This window comes from Oncorhynchus mykiss, chromosome 24 (assembly GCF_013265735.2).
Source record: "Oncorhynchus mykiss isolate Arlee chromosome 24, USDA_OmykA_1.1, whole genome shotgun sequence".
Taxonomy (NCBI): Eukaryota; Metazoa; Chordata; class Actinopteri; order Salmoniformes; family Salmonidae; genus Oncorhynchus; species Oncorhynchus mykiss.
In genome coordinates, this window is record NC_048588.1 from 14,550,739 (window position 1) to 14,565,605 (window position 14,867).

At 43.6% G+C, this 14,867-nt stretch overlaps 1 protein-coding gene across 2 annotated transcripts; it reads left to right on the forward strand.

Annotated features, from left to right (window-relative positions):
• The first annotated feature begins 2,861 nt into the window (after positions 1-2,861).
• LOC110503813 lies at positions 2,862-11,908 on the forward strand. Of its 2 annotated transcripts, XM_021582356.2 has the most exons (4): positions 2,862-3,009; positions 9,432-10,491; positions 10,761-11,010; positions 11,237-11,908. In XM_021582356.2, exons 2-4 carry the CDS (start codon positions 9,473-9,475, stop codon positions 11,483-11,485), a joined length of 1,518 nt encoding a protein of 505 aa, XP_021438031.1. In that variant the 5' UTR covers positions 2,862-3,009; positions 9,432-9,472; the 3' UTR covers positions 11,486-11,908. The 2 variants fall into 2 exon arrangements, with proteins under 2 accessions (XP_021438031.1, XP_021438032.1); XM_021582357.2 differs by lacking the exon at positions 2,862-3,009 and having other exon boundaries at positions 9,054-10,491.
• Positions 11,909-14,867: the final 2,959 nt, after the last annotated feature.

Sequence of the window (14,867 nt, forward strand, 5' to 3'; positions counted from 1 at the left end):
AACATCAAATCAGCTCTCTCAGCAACAACCACAGAACATAACCATCTCTGTTAGCAACAACCAACATAATGACCCCCAGCCATCAACCTCCTCTCTCAGCAATCCTCTCTCAGCAATGATTAGCCATGGAGTCGACCAATCAGCTGCTTGGGGGGGATATCAGGAAGCCATCCTGAAACACACACCTAACAAACCACAACACAGAAACTGGGGAACGTAACAATGACATGTCATGAGATGACACTTGCAGAGCAAGGGTGGAATTAATTAAATTAAATGGAACGCCCTTGCCTGTTATTAGTCATCATGGAACTATGGTAGTTGCACAATTTCTAACGTGTCTATATTGGTTTTTACTTACACTTGTATGTTGACTTCTCTCCATATTGATTTTGGTTTTAAGTTTTGGCTGACTTTTCTTAGCCAATGTACAATCATTGCAAATTGAATTATGGGGCTATCAGACCCCAGAGTGAACAGAATTGTACACTCGATCACAAACGAGGGCTGAGGGGCTTACTTGCCAACTTCCGTTGCTTGGATAATTGTTTGGACCAACGACGGCAAAGGTGGCCGCTGGGATTCCCCCAAGGGCGAGGGTAGTAGAGGAGGATGTATTTTACGTATTTGGAACGCAACCTTAAACCGAAAACTAAAAACCAGAACTGCCAACTCCCACGCATTGGCCGTGAGACACGCATTTGACCCTCTTTCCGCGCTCTCATGGCACACGTTTTATATCTCACGCATTTAAAAATACTGCATTTATTAGTCTGTGTGTAGTCCGCGCGTTAACTTTTCAACTGTGCTCCAAATCGTTTTGAAATCGGAGCATCTGCGCCTGCAATTTAACATCACGATCAGGAATCTCTATCATTGTGTTGCCACAGCACTGTGAGCCGCGGCACATTTAAGCATATGATTGTTCTAGTTTATGTAAAGGTTCAAGGTGCTTGGATGCGCGTTTAAAGAAACGCCCCTCAGGATTAGAGTGGAGCTGAATGGAGAGATCGTTCTCCACGGAGTTTATAAAACTGTAAAAAGAGCAGTACGGTAGCGTTGTTTTATGTACAATGTTGTTAACAATATTAGGTTGCGGTTACTCCCGTCCCTATTGCAGACATAATGCAGCCTTTTGACAGCATGTACTAAAATCGATATAATCCTCACTTCCATTAGTCCCCTCGTTTGGTGATTGGCATTTATACTGTGACAACGAAAAGGCATCAGACAGACCTACAACATGTTTTAGTAGGGGAATTGGGTAGGGAGACCTATGTGTCACTATGAAAATAATTTTGTCAAACAGATTGTGAACCCAAAAGTGTAAATTTGATTCTAGATGGGGTACAATACATATAAAACAATTTGGGTAGAGTGTAGGGGCAGATTTATGTCATATTTGACTCAGTAGATTTTATTAGCTATTTACTTTATTTAATCTGATCAGTGGAACAATTCTAATTCTTAACAATGGGCTAAAATATAGAGTAATTACTGTGATTCTCAGCAAGAACACTACGGTTATTCCCTACAATTATTTTATTATTCCACTTCTTCACAATTTTGCCAGAGTAATTTCATATTTGAAATCTGATGCATACTTGTGTCTTTGAATATTAATTATATGAGGCTAAGCATTTTTGCAGCCATTTATGGACAGTTTTGAATAAATCATACAAATAAGCACAGTATATTAAATGCTCCAGGTATCAAATGTAATTTTTTACATTTTAGTATTGTGCACATGCTAGACAGAGATGGTAGGAGGACTCACAACTCATAAACGCATCATATTTTGTCTATGTAGAGTAAGATGATGGCAAGGATCTTCAACTAGTAGACATAAACCACCTGAATATTGATATTCATTAGACTTTTCTTGAAGGCTGTGTGATCTTGAGAAATGAATTGTTATAACAAGAACATTTTCAAACACCCAGCACTTGGGAAACATAGATCTGGGGTGGCCAACCCTCCTGGAGAGCAAGCAGGATTTTCTTCCACTCCTATTTTAAAGAGAGAGTTTACCCAATGACAAAGTATAAAATGTTTGTGTCCTGACCTTGAAAGCAGTCTATGGACAAGAAGACTGCAATCTATGATTTGGTTCCCCACTGCCATCAACCATTAATATTTACAGTTCCTGTGCAGAGCCTTGTTGTAGAGGTAACACTCCCAGGTATGTGTCTCATACAACTTTCCACCTGAGAACAGAGATCAGTCCCTGCTTCCAACCTTCCCACTGTTTCTAGCATTTGCTTGTCTCCCTATCCCATTTCATTACTGTCTGAATAATGTGTCAAACCACCTAAAAAATATGAGCATAATTTTGAGTGCTCATTTAATGTTCAAAGCATCCTGAATACACCTAATAGTACTATGGTTATAGGCCTCAAAATACATTGATTTGCAGGAAATTGGCTTTAAAACAGTAAAATCTTCCTGGGGGAGGACCCCCAGTCTAGGGATTGTTCCAAGGGGCAATGAAATTCACAAAGCAAATCTCTATCCAAGCTTTCTTCAAAAGTTGGCAGCCCTGAAAAAACTTATTTTTTAAATAATTTATTCAGGAACATTAATTGTTTTTTAAAATCCTGTTATTCATAAGATGGTTAAGAGATGCAGTAATATTACATACATAAAGATGTATAGCCTAATACAGATTTACACAGGACTATGTATTTTGTCTCACTTGCTGCTTTCAAGACAACTTGGAACTCGGAAAAATAACGAGGTCATATCATTACTTCGGAAAGTCGGAGCTCTAGAAAGATGCCCAAAATTTCCGAGTTTCGAGTTGTTTTTAACGCGACTCTGACACTAGACATGTTCAGGGCATGCCCGACTCACACACGCACACACACCCACACACAGAGCAGCAGCAGCAGCAGCAGCAGCAGCAGCAAGCCAATAGGATGAATCTGACGTGTTTGTCATGAGATAGTGACTCATGCAGTAGATATTCAATTCCGCTTTTGAACTCTCGACTAGACAGAACTTCATCGGGTAAGCAACAATTTAATTTTGTGAAATACTATTCTGCCCAGTAATTTAGTAGAAAAGTAGAGTAGGACAACGATGACACAGGTCTGCTGTATTCTATCTAAAACTATTAGTTTGAAACGGCCAAACAACCCTTTAAACACACAATTATCTTGGATTATTCTATTCTATTATTCTATTCTATCACACCACTCCAGATAAATCAAGACCATTTAGCTCACCTGGCGGTCGAAAAATGAACATAATGTAATATGTGTATAGTTTCTGTTCCTCGACTCTTACACTCTTAGAAAAAGGGTACTATCTAGAACCTAAAGGTTCTTCGGCTGTCCCCATAGGAGAACCCTTTGAATAAACGTTTTGGTTCCAGGTAGAACTCTTGGGTTCTATGTAAAACCCTTTCTACAGAGGGTTCTACAGTGCCTTCAGAAAGTATTCATACCCTTTGATTTATTCCACATTTAGTTGTGTTACAGCTAGAATTCAGAATTGATTAAATATATATATATTTTACATTTTTTCAAATGTATTGAAAATTAAATAGAGAAATATCATACCCGTGAGTCAATACTTTGTAGAAGCACCTTTGGAAGTCTTACTGGGTAAATCTAAGAGCTTTCCACACCTGGATTGTGCAACATTTAGCCATTATTCCCCCCAAAAATATTTAAGCTCTGAATTTGACAGGTTGTTGATCATTGCTAGAAAAACATTTTCAGGTCTTGCCGTAGATTTTCAAGTAGATTTAACCCCCCTGCTGTGGTCGTTTCATGTTAATTAATTCTGTGTTCCCGGTCCAAAATGACCGCCCCATTATAGCGGATTATAAATCCATAATAATACATAAATTATCACCTAATGTTGTGTTAGATCTTTGTATCAACTTAAGTTCTTGTGAACATTACACGTTTTGAACTTCTATTAGCTATTTATGGCCTATAGGCCTCATTGACCTGAGCTCATACAACTCGTTTTTGAGTTTTAAAAAATCCATGGATTATGGATTTTGTTGACTATAACAAATACAGATTAAACATAGTGTGCTATTTATCACAGACTACTTCGTGTCAAAGTTTAACAAGGACTTTCCTCCTCGCCAGTGTCATGATCAAAGATATGATCAAGAGCCTCACATACAGTATATTGTTTGATCATTATGCTGTCACAGAATGAATTGTGAGCATGACCTCAAAAAAGCTTTATATACCAGAGCTGCAAGAAAAGTTAGATGTGTTATTGAAACAATGTTGCGATTGTTTGTGAGAATGCCAATAGGTGTGGTTCCCATGGGGGAAGATTCTATTGGGGAAAGGTTCCCCTGGGGGTTGACATGGAAGCCAAGAAGGAGAGTTAGGTGTGTGTGTGTGTGTGTGTGTGTGTATGTGTGTGTGTGTGTGTGTGTGTGCTCAAACACATGCATGTGGGGGTCTGGGAGAGGAAGTGTGTCCATCTGATGAATGGGCATGGGCCTGAACTAAATTTTATACACTAATTGTAGTCTCACCCATTCATTTCTAACACCAAAAATGTTATGAACATCATCAAAATGTACTTTGTGTGTTCAGATGTCCTGTGTGGACAAAGTCATGTAACCTTATTACAATCAGATTAAATGAACTAAGAGAGAACTTGTAAATCGGCCCAATTCGACCTGAACACAGCAGGTGTGGCCGGCTTTCCCTACTACATGCGTCTTGTGTCTGAGCCATTGAATTGCGACTCCAGTTTGTCCTTGTACTGTAGTTTTGCCTCGTTGATTGCCTTATGGAGGTCATAGCTGGTCTGTTTGTACACGTCCATGTTCCCAGTCACCTTGATGTAGTTAAATGCAGAGGTTTGTGCTTTCAGTTGTGTGAATGGTACCATCTATCCACGGTTTTGGTTTGGATAAGTTCTAATCGTCACAGTAGGAACAGAACGTCTTGTCCGCGTGATCAACATAGTCTTCAAGCATAGATGTGATTGGTCAGACCAACATTGAACAGTCCTTACCACGGGTGCTTCCTGCTTAAGTTTCTGCCTATAGGCGGGGAGGAGCAGGATGGAGGTGTGATCTGATTTGCCAAAGGGAAGGTGGGGGCGGTCCATGTAGCCGTTCTCACAGGGGAAAGTAACAATGGTCAAGCATATTCTCCCTGCGTGTAGCACAGATGTGTTGATAGAATTTCAGGAGCGTTTTCCTCAGGTTTCTTTTATTAATGTCCCCAGGTACAATAAATGTGGCCTCAGGATATGCAGTTTATAGTTTGCACAAAGTCCAGTGTAGTTATTTGAGAGCTGTCATGGTGTCTGCTTGGGTGACCTCTGGTCCCCGATCTTTGCCCGTTGAGCTCTGATGTCATCCAACACTGAAAGTGGCAACAAACATGGCCGCGATTTCGGCTGTCAATGGTGAGAATAGTTCTTGCGTTCCTTCGGAGCTCTGACCATGTGAACGCTCCAAGTCGTTCCTCCGAAGTAGACAAGTCGTTCCTCCATGACGTGAATGTGGCCTAAGCCTCTGTACTACCCAGTGAGTGTGTGGAGCTGTGCATTGCCATACAAATCTAAGTTATTATATTATTAGTTTAGCTCCACACATGATTTTGCCTCTCAGGCTCCCCTGCCTGGTCTGGGCAACTACACAGGCCTGCCTGGGGGAGGGATCGAGTATGGTTACATCCAAAATGGCATCCTATTACCTACAAAGGGCTCTAGTCAAAAAGTACAGTGTTAAAAAGGGAATAGGGTGCCATTTCAGATGAAATCTGAAAGATCTCTCCCAGGAAATGAACTACAGTGCCTTGCGAAAGTATTCGGCCCCCTTGAACTTTGCGACCTTTTGCCACATTTCAGGCTTCAAACATAAAGATATAAAACTGTATTTTTTTGTGAAGAATCAACAACAAGTGGGACACAATCATGAAGTGGAATGACATTTATTGGATATTTCAAACTTTTTTAACAAATCAAAAACTGAAAAATTGGGCGTGCAAAATTATTCAGCCCCTTTACTTTCAGTGCAGCAAACTCTCTCCAGAAGTTCAGTGAGGATCTCTGAATGGTCCAATGTTGACCTAAATGACTAATGATGATAAATACAATCCACCTGTGTGTAATCAAGTCTCCGTATAAATGCACCTGCACTGTGATAGTCTCAGAGGTCCGTTAAAAGCGCAGAGAGCATCATGAAGAACAAGGAACACACCAGGCAGGTCCGAGATACTGTTGTGAAGAAGTTTAAAGCCGGATTTGGATACAAAAATATTTCCCAAGCTTTAAACATCCCAAGGAGCACTGTGCAAGCGATAATATTGAAATGGAAGGAGTATCAGACCACTGCAAATCTACCAAGACCTGGCCGTCCCTCTAAACTTTCAGCTCATACAAGGAGAAGACTGATCAGAGATGCAGCCAAGCCACCCATGATCACTCTGGATGAACTGTAGAGATCTACAGCTGAGGTGGGAGACTCTGTCCATAGGACAACAATCAGTTGTATATTGCACAAATCTGGCCTTTATGGAAGAGTGGCAAGAAGAAAGCCATTTCTTAAAGATATCCATAAAAAGTGTTGTTTAAAGTTTGCCACAAGCCACCTGGGAGACACACCAAACATGTGGAAGAAAGTGCTCTGGTCAGATGAAACCAAAATTGAACTTTTTGGCAACAATGCAAACCGTTTGGCGTAAAAGCAACACAGCTGAACACACCATCCCCACTGTCAAACATGGTGGTGGCAGCATCATGGTTTGGGCCTGCTTTTCTTCAGCAGGGACAGGGAAGATGGTTAAAATTGATGGGAAGATGGATGGAGCCAAATACAGGACCATTCTGGAAGAAAACCTGATGGAGTCTGCAAAAGACCTGAGACTGGGACGGAGATTTGTCTTCCAACAAGACAATGATCCAAAGCATAAAGCAAAATCTACAATGGAATGGTTCAAAAATAAACATATCCAGGTGTTAGAATGGCCAAGTCAAAGTCCAGACCTGAATCCAATCGAGAATCTGTGGAAAGAACTGAAAACTGCTGTTCACAAATGCTCTCCATCCAACCTCACTGAGCTCGAGCTGTTTTGCAAGGAGGAATGGGAAAAAATGTCAGTCTCTCGATGTGCAAAACTGATAGAGACATACCCCAAGCGACTTACAGCTGTAATCGCAGCAAAAGGTGGCGCTACAAAGTATTAACTTAAGGGGGCTGAATAATTTTGCACGCCCAATTTTTCAGTTTTTGATTTGTTAAAAAAGTTTGAAATATCCAATAAGTGTCGTTCCACTTCATGATTGTGTCCCACTTGTTGTTGATTCTTCACAAAAAAATACAGTTTTATATCTTTATGTTTGAAGCCTGAAATGTGGCAAAAGGTCGCAAAGTTTAAGGGGGCCGAATACTTTCGCAAGGCACTGTAAGTCTACTACTACTTAGTCTGTACTATACTCGCAACCTGCTACCCATCAATGTCCTTACTCCCTATTAGTCCCTGTCTTAATTCTAGATTATGGTCATGCTTTTAGTAGGGCTCGTTTGTACGTCTGACTCTGAACCCTCACCCTTCTCTCCAACACTTCAGAATCCAGTAAATTCTGTTTCGTGGGCGGGGAGGAGCTAAGCAAAACCAGAAGACCATTAGAGCAGCAAACAGACAGTTGAACAAAAGCTAAAGTCAATGAGGCTCGTAATGATCAAACAAAGACATTTGGAGTATGTCAACAAAGACTCTCCCAAACCCCTCCCATAATCTTGTTCTCTGTCAGGATGGAGCAGATCCTCCCAGTGTCTAAGTTAGTTCCAAATGGCACTCTATTCTTTATGTAGTGCACTACTTTTGACCAGGGCCCTAATAGGGTGCAATTTGAGAAACAGCCTCTGTTGGGGTTGGCCCCCTAATACACTGTTGTTCTGAGAACAGTTGAAGTCACACAATAGGGGGTTTAAATACCTCCGTTGTGACTTCCATGTTCTCTCAACTCAGAGTTACTCAGTATGTAAATTGACTCTCTCTGTACCTCTGTGCATGCCTCATGTCTGGCCAGCTTGCTATAGGGTGAGTCTCATGTCCATTACCTACTTTGCATAGAAGTATGTTTGTTGCTTGTTTGGTCATTTCAGTTTAAATTCAAGCCATCAGGACTCGAGAGTCAGCCCCTCAACCGCAGAAATTCATCTTTGCGTCCCAAGTGGCACCCTATAATGTTATAGTGCACTACTTTTGGCCAGAGCCCTATAGGCCCTGATCAAAAGTAGTGCACTATAAAGGGAGTACGGTGCCAGTTGGGACACAGCCTACAAGTAGTCTCCTCACGTGCCGGCGGTGATGTGAACCCTGATCCCTCACCTGCAGAACTGTTCAGTTCAGGGAATGCATTCCCCATTACATAGCCCTAGTTTAACCCCCACTGTACACCACCTGCTACAGGATATTTACTGATCTGTGAACTGGGCAGTGGAGGGGCACTGTAAAAGAGGATCAGATCAAATTGTATTTGTCACATGCGCCGAATACAACAGGTGTAGGTAGACCTTACAGTGAAATGCTTACTTACAAGCCCTTAACCAACAATGCAGTTTTCAGAAAATACCTAAAAAAGTAAGAGCTAAGAAAAAAAATAATTAAGGAGCAGCAGTAAATAACAATAGCGGGGCTATAAACAGGGGGTACCAGTTCAGAGTCAATGTGCGGGTCACCGGTTTCGAGGTAATTTTGTACATGCAGGTTGGGTTATTAAAGTGGCTATGCGTAGATAATAACAGAGTAGCAGCAGCGTGGATGGGGGGGGGCTCTCATGGCTTTTAGAAGCCTCTTGAACCTAGATTTGGCACTCCGGTACCGCTTCCCGTGCAGTAGCAGAGAGAAGTCTATGACTAGTGTGGCTGGAGTCTTTGACAATGTTTAGGGACTGCCTCTGACACCGCCTGGTATAGAGGTCCTGGATGGCAGTGATGTACAGGTTCACAAGCTCTTTACGTTGTAAATGGATTACTCAATCACCACATATAGACTCGGAGGGAGGGAGGGAGGGAGGGAGGGAGGGAGGGAGGGAGGGAGGGAGGGAGGGAGGAAGAGAGAGAGAGAGAGAGAGAGATTAAATGGGTATCATTAGTTACAGACAGACTGTAAACCACTAAAACACTTGATAGCCCGTAGGGACCTAAATTTAATTCCCATTCAAAATCCTATTTTCCCTAAACCTTTACCCTAACCTGTAACTTAACCAAACCCTAATTCTAACCCTAATCGTAAACCTAACCCCTAAGATTAAAATAGCCTTTGTCCTCATGGGGATGTGGGAAATGTCCCCACAAGGGAGAACTATCCTTGTTTTACTATCCTTGTGGGGACTTTTGGGGATTTCAGGTCCACACACACACACACAACTTTAGGAATGGGACATATCATATTTTTATATGTAAAAGTATCTTACTGCTCTATTTTATTTAGAATTTACAGAATCCTTCTAACTTGTTGAAACTCGCCGAACAATGACTCCCACCAAGACAAGCCAGGACGGCTCTCACCGTGACAGCTCAGTGGTTGCATCTGTCTCAAATAGCCCCCCAACACAGATCACCCTAACCCCCTCTGATGGCTCAGGGGACTCAGAAGGGTGGTCAGCCACTGTGAAGACCCCAGCCTCCGGGACCACCAGAGCCACAGCCAGCCAGGCCAGGGGAGCAGGAGCAAAGACCACAGATACACGTTACGCCAAAAAGAACATCCCTACTGTCAGATATCATCCAGATATCATCCCAGAGAAGAACCCTGAGGCCCATCAGCATAGTCATAGCCCTGTCAAGAGCAGCCAGATCAGGGGTAAGCCTTTAGTCTCTCCCCCCAGGACCAACCAGGTTGGGGGGAGCTCCATGGTCTCTCCCCCCAGGACCAACCAGGTTGGGGAGAGCTCCGTGGTCTCTCCCCCCAGGACCAACCAGGTTGGGGGGAGCTCCGTGGTCTCTCCCCCCAGGACCACCCAGGTTGGGGGGAGCTCCATGGTCTCTCCCCCCAGGACCACCCAGGTTGGGGGGAGCTCTGTGGTCTCTCCCCCCAGGACCACCCAGGTTGGGGGGAGCTCCGTGGTCTCTCCCCCCAGGACCAACCAGGTTGGGGGGAGCTCCGTGGTCTCTCCCCCCAGGACCAACCAGGTTGGGGGGAGCTCCGTGGTCTCTCCCCCCAGGACCAACCAGGTTGGGGGGAGCTCCGTGGTCTCTCCCCCCAGGCCCGAAGCCATGCCTCTGGGGTTAGGTCAGAAGATGGAGGGTGGCGTTGTGGAGGCGGTGGAGCTCCAGACCCGGGGCCAGGGAGAGAACCCCAGTTGGTTCGCCTGGCGTCGGAACCGCATTACAGCGTCCATCGCTCACAGCCTCGCCCACAGCCGCTTCGTCACTGGCCAGAGCCAGACCCCGCCTGCTTCCTATCTGGCCGCCATCACCGGCCGTGGCACCAACGTCAAAACCTGCGCCATGAACTGGGGCATTGAGCGGGAGGCCGAGGCCGTGCGGAGGTATCAATTTATGTATTTACTGTAAATGTCCTGCGATTGTTTTAAATGGGTAGGGCGGCTCATAATAATTGCTGGAACGGCGCAAATGGAATGGCATAAAGCCATGTGTTTGATGTATTTTATCAATCCACCCATTCCACTCCAGTCATTACCACAAGCCCGTCCTTCCCAATTAAGGTCCACCGACCACCTGGGTTTTCTATGGCTGGAAGGATGACAAACTAATTTCCCCTCTGAGATGAATACATTACAATCTCATCTCTTTTCAGATATCAGAGCCTGAAGAGCAAGGCCCTGGGCCGGGCGGTGAGGGTGCAGGAGTGTGGCCTATTTATCGACCCCAAGCGCCCCTGGCTAGCAGGCAGCCCTGACGGCATTGTAGAGGACCAGAGGACCGGCCAACGGCTGCTCTGCCTGGAGGTCAAGTGTCCCTACAAGCACCGTCTGAACACTGTAGCCCAGGCCTGTAGAGAGGACCCAGCCTTCTGCCTGACGATACAGGACCTGGGCGTGGGACAGGTTGGTTAGGACATGTTTGTTGTATCATTGTACGCCCTGACGTAGGTTATGCCAAGATTTTTTTTTTTTGTTCTAACATACTATCATAATAAAGACATTTTAATTAAATGAAGAGTGCCCTGCCTTGTGACCAGTTAACCCCTTAACCAAAGAGCACCTTCAATCTATAAAGATCTACCTACTAGTGTATTCTAGCAGTGCTTCCCAATTCTTCTGTTCTCTACAGGTGAGGTACCATCTGAAACCAGACCACACCTACTACACCCAGATCCAGTGCCAGCTGGCGGTGACAGGGTTAACCCAGGCTGACCTAGTGGTGTTCACCCTGAAGGAAACAGCCATCATCCCTGTGACCTTTGACCCTACGTTCTGGGACGACACGCTGGTCAAGCTGGAGATGTTCTACACCGACGCTGTCCTGCCCTACGTCAGAGACAACGGACTGGACGTACCAGCCATGAGGCCAGAGGAGTAGCTAGCACTTAACACACAGGGGGTGGCTAGCTGGTTCGGGATGTCAGATATAGAAGTCCTGAGACAAACTGTAGTTTGTGGTGAAGGACTGGTCTGGGTAGGGTAAGTGGTAAAGGGCAATTGAGACTGCATAGATAAGTGGTGGAGGAACCTTCTGCTTTTGTCAGGTAGGCTTGGAGATTTGAACCTATCACTTTACTGTCAAATATTTGAATGTAAATAAACCATGCCTGCCTTAAGACATCTCAGATACCTGGAGCTGATTTCATGTGTGCAGAGATCAACCTATATGATCATCAGTAGTGTGGCAGCTGACCGGAACATAGAGTAGTTGTGCTGGAGATCGGCTGCTTAAATGGACACTAGAAGATTACATGCTTAATGATCGTGATGCTTTGCTCCATTAAAACAAGACCAAACCACATTATCTGGTCTGGTGACTGATGTTGTGTACAAGGTACTTGTGAAATGTAAACAGAATAACAATGAGACTAGCGAGTTAGTCCTTGACCTTTATTACTGCATGTGTCACATATAATAAACATCTTACTAAAGGTTTACCATCTGATATACAGTGTACAAAACATTATGAACACCTGCAATAGATTTAAGTGCCTTTGACTGGGCTATGGCAGTAGGTGCCAGGCACACCGGTTTGTGTCAAGAACTGCAACGCTGCTGGGTTTTTCATGCTCAACAGCAACTCAATATTAGGAAGGTGTTCTTAATGCTATGTGCACTGTGTACATAACGTGTTTGGAAGAGTGCCAGGCATCCACTGGGAACTGTATAATTATACAACTGACAGTCAAAGTCGCTGGCATGACAGCCTATTTTGAGAAAGCAGTCTTCAGAAACCTATCCATGTGTCTCAAATGGCACCCTATTCCTTACATAGTACAACACTAAGTAGTGAACATACTAGTGTAGATGAGCCAACGCAAGCCCTTTAGGTTCAGTGATGTACCAATGAAGAGATGGGTGGAGGGAGGGAGTAATGAAGGAAAGGGTGGATGGAGAGATGAAGGGACAGGTGGGGGTAAATGAGATTAGCATGTGAGAAGAAGTTATGTTCAGCAGATGGTTACCAACCACATCCATCTTTCACCCCTGCCCTCACTCCATCCCCCCCATTCCCTCTCCTGTAGCCCCTCATTCCTTCCTGAGAAGACATGATTGTCTGTGAATGGATGGACATTGTACAGTTCTGGAGACAGTGGTAGGATCTTACAATGCCTGGATAGGTATTTTTAGTATCAGCTAGCGACATCATGGGCCGGTTTCACAGACGGGCCTTAGATTAAGCTGGGAGTAGGCCTTAATGTGTACTAGTTAAACTAGGCCATTTAAGTAGCTTTCTTGAACGTAGCTTAAATTTGGCTTAGTAAGTCAGAGTCCTGGAGTAAGGTAAATAAGCCTAAATGAGAACACCTGGGTTAAGCGTGATTAGGTTAAGTATGAGCTCATGCTGTTGGTCTAATGGTGCCCATAAAACCCCCAGAATGGAATAGAAAACACCATTACTGGTGTGAATCTTCAGAAAAACAATGGCAGAGGCAAAATTAATTCGTTCAAAAAACTTTAGTGAGTATGAAAAAATGCTACTAAAACAAATTTTGTCAAACCATCCAGTTATTGAAAGTAAAAACCATATTACTGCTACTGAGCAAAATAAAGTATGGTTGGGTAGCAATTTTCAGTGAATTCAATGCAAAGTAAAATGTAATCACAAGAAGAGTACAACTTCAGGTGAGATATCGCCATTATTATCAGTATTTCACATTTCTCATATTCATATTTTTGTGACATCACTTATATGGAATGACATCTGCCTTTATCGACACTGTGGAAGAACCTTAAACTGGCTTTAGAATGTAGAGATCAGAAGAGAGTGATTTACTACTGGTGGTGGACCACCAAAAAAAAGACAAGACTGATGAATTTAGTGACTTGCTGTCTGGAATAATAGAGCACCAGCAACCTCTGGATGGTATACCAGATGATGACCAACCTCTGGATGGTATACCAGACGATGACCAACTTCTGGATGGTATACCAGACGATGACCAACCTCTGGATGGTATACCAGACGATGACCAACCTCTGGATGGTATACCAGACGATGACCAACCTCTGGATGGTATACCAGACGATGACCAACCTCTGGATGGTATACCAGACGATGACCAACCTCTGGATGGTATACCAGACGATGACCAACCTCTGGATGGTATACCAGACGATGACCAACCTCTGGATGGTATACCAGACGATGACCAACCTCTGGATGGTATACCAGACGATGACCAACCTCTGGATGGTATACCAGACGATGACCAACCTCTGGATGGTATACCAGACGATGACCAACCTCTGGATGGTATACCAGACGATGACCAACCTCTGGATGGTATACCAGACGATGACCAACCTCTGGATGGTATACCAGACGATGACCAACCTCTGGATGGTATACCAGATGACCATTTGGACAGTTCAGATGAAAAACTGAGCACAAATGGTACAGATACCAAGAAAGTAAATTGGTTACTTCCTTTGGTAAATATATTCCACTGTCTGTGTCAATCTAAGGACCATGTGAGTTTATTTGTGCTTCTAAACAGTGTTATTTTTCTAGAGGAAAGGAATGTGAACAGGTCGGAAGAGCCAGTGCACAGTGAGTGTGTACCCTCCACATCTGCTATAACATCCCTGAGAGAAGATGCCACCTTTCAGCAAAGAACAAAGAAGATGACCATGCATGAAAAGTTAACCAGAGAATTTCATGAGTATAACATGAAAAATCTGAAGGAATAACATGAAATGAAACTGAGAATTCTACAGGTTGAATTGGATATGAAGTTGGACGAGAGAGGTATGATTCAAAATAGATACAGTAACGAGACAATTGTGACTTACCAGCCATGGTGAACGATATGTAAAAAATAAATGTTTTGTCATTTGGATATTCATGAGTGCGTGTATTTTAATCACCACAAACTACATTTTAAACCAGCCTTGGTTTAGTCACTCATTTAATTTTGCTGCACACTATTTGAATTTTGTACAGAACAAACATTATCAAAGCAAAAATAAGCCACAATGAATACATTCCATATTTAAACGCATCTCATCTAGTTGAAGTGCTGCAATGTGAAAGCAACTCTGTGTGCAAGTCCTCGTTGGTCATTGCCTGCCTCAGCCATGGGCACATCTGCTTGATCAGTGGAGGATAAGGACAGCAATGCTACTTCAGGTAGTTGGGCAGCACAGCTGTAGCAATGACCACCTTGCAGCATCTTCTTGGCTTGAAACGAAGTGTATTGCGTAAACACCGGATTTGATTTTTCCACACTCCAAACATACGCTTGACCATCCCTCTC

What these genes read in the sequence shown, in the direction of transcription:
- LOC110503813 (XM_021582356.2), top strand. Translation starts at nt 9,473, where the DNA reads ATGACTCCCACCAAGACAAGCCAGGACGGCTCTCACCGTGACAGCTCA. An exon ending in GAGGCCGAGGCCGTGCGGAG is followed by an intron (nt 10,492 to 10,760) that starts GTATCAATTTAT and finishes ATCTCTTTTCAG; the next exon opens with ATATCAGAGCCTGAAGAGCA. An exon ending in AGGACCTGGGCGTGGGACAG is followed by an intron (nt 11,011 to 11,236) that starts GTTGGTTAGGAC and finishes TGTTCTCTACAG; the next exon opens with GTGAGGTACCATCTGAAACC.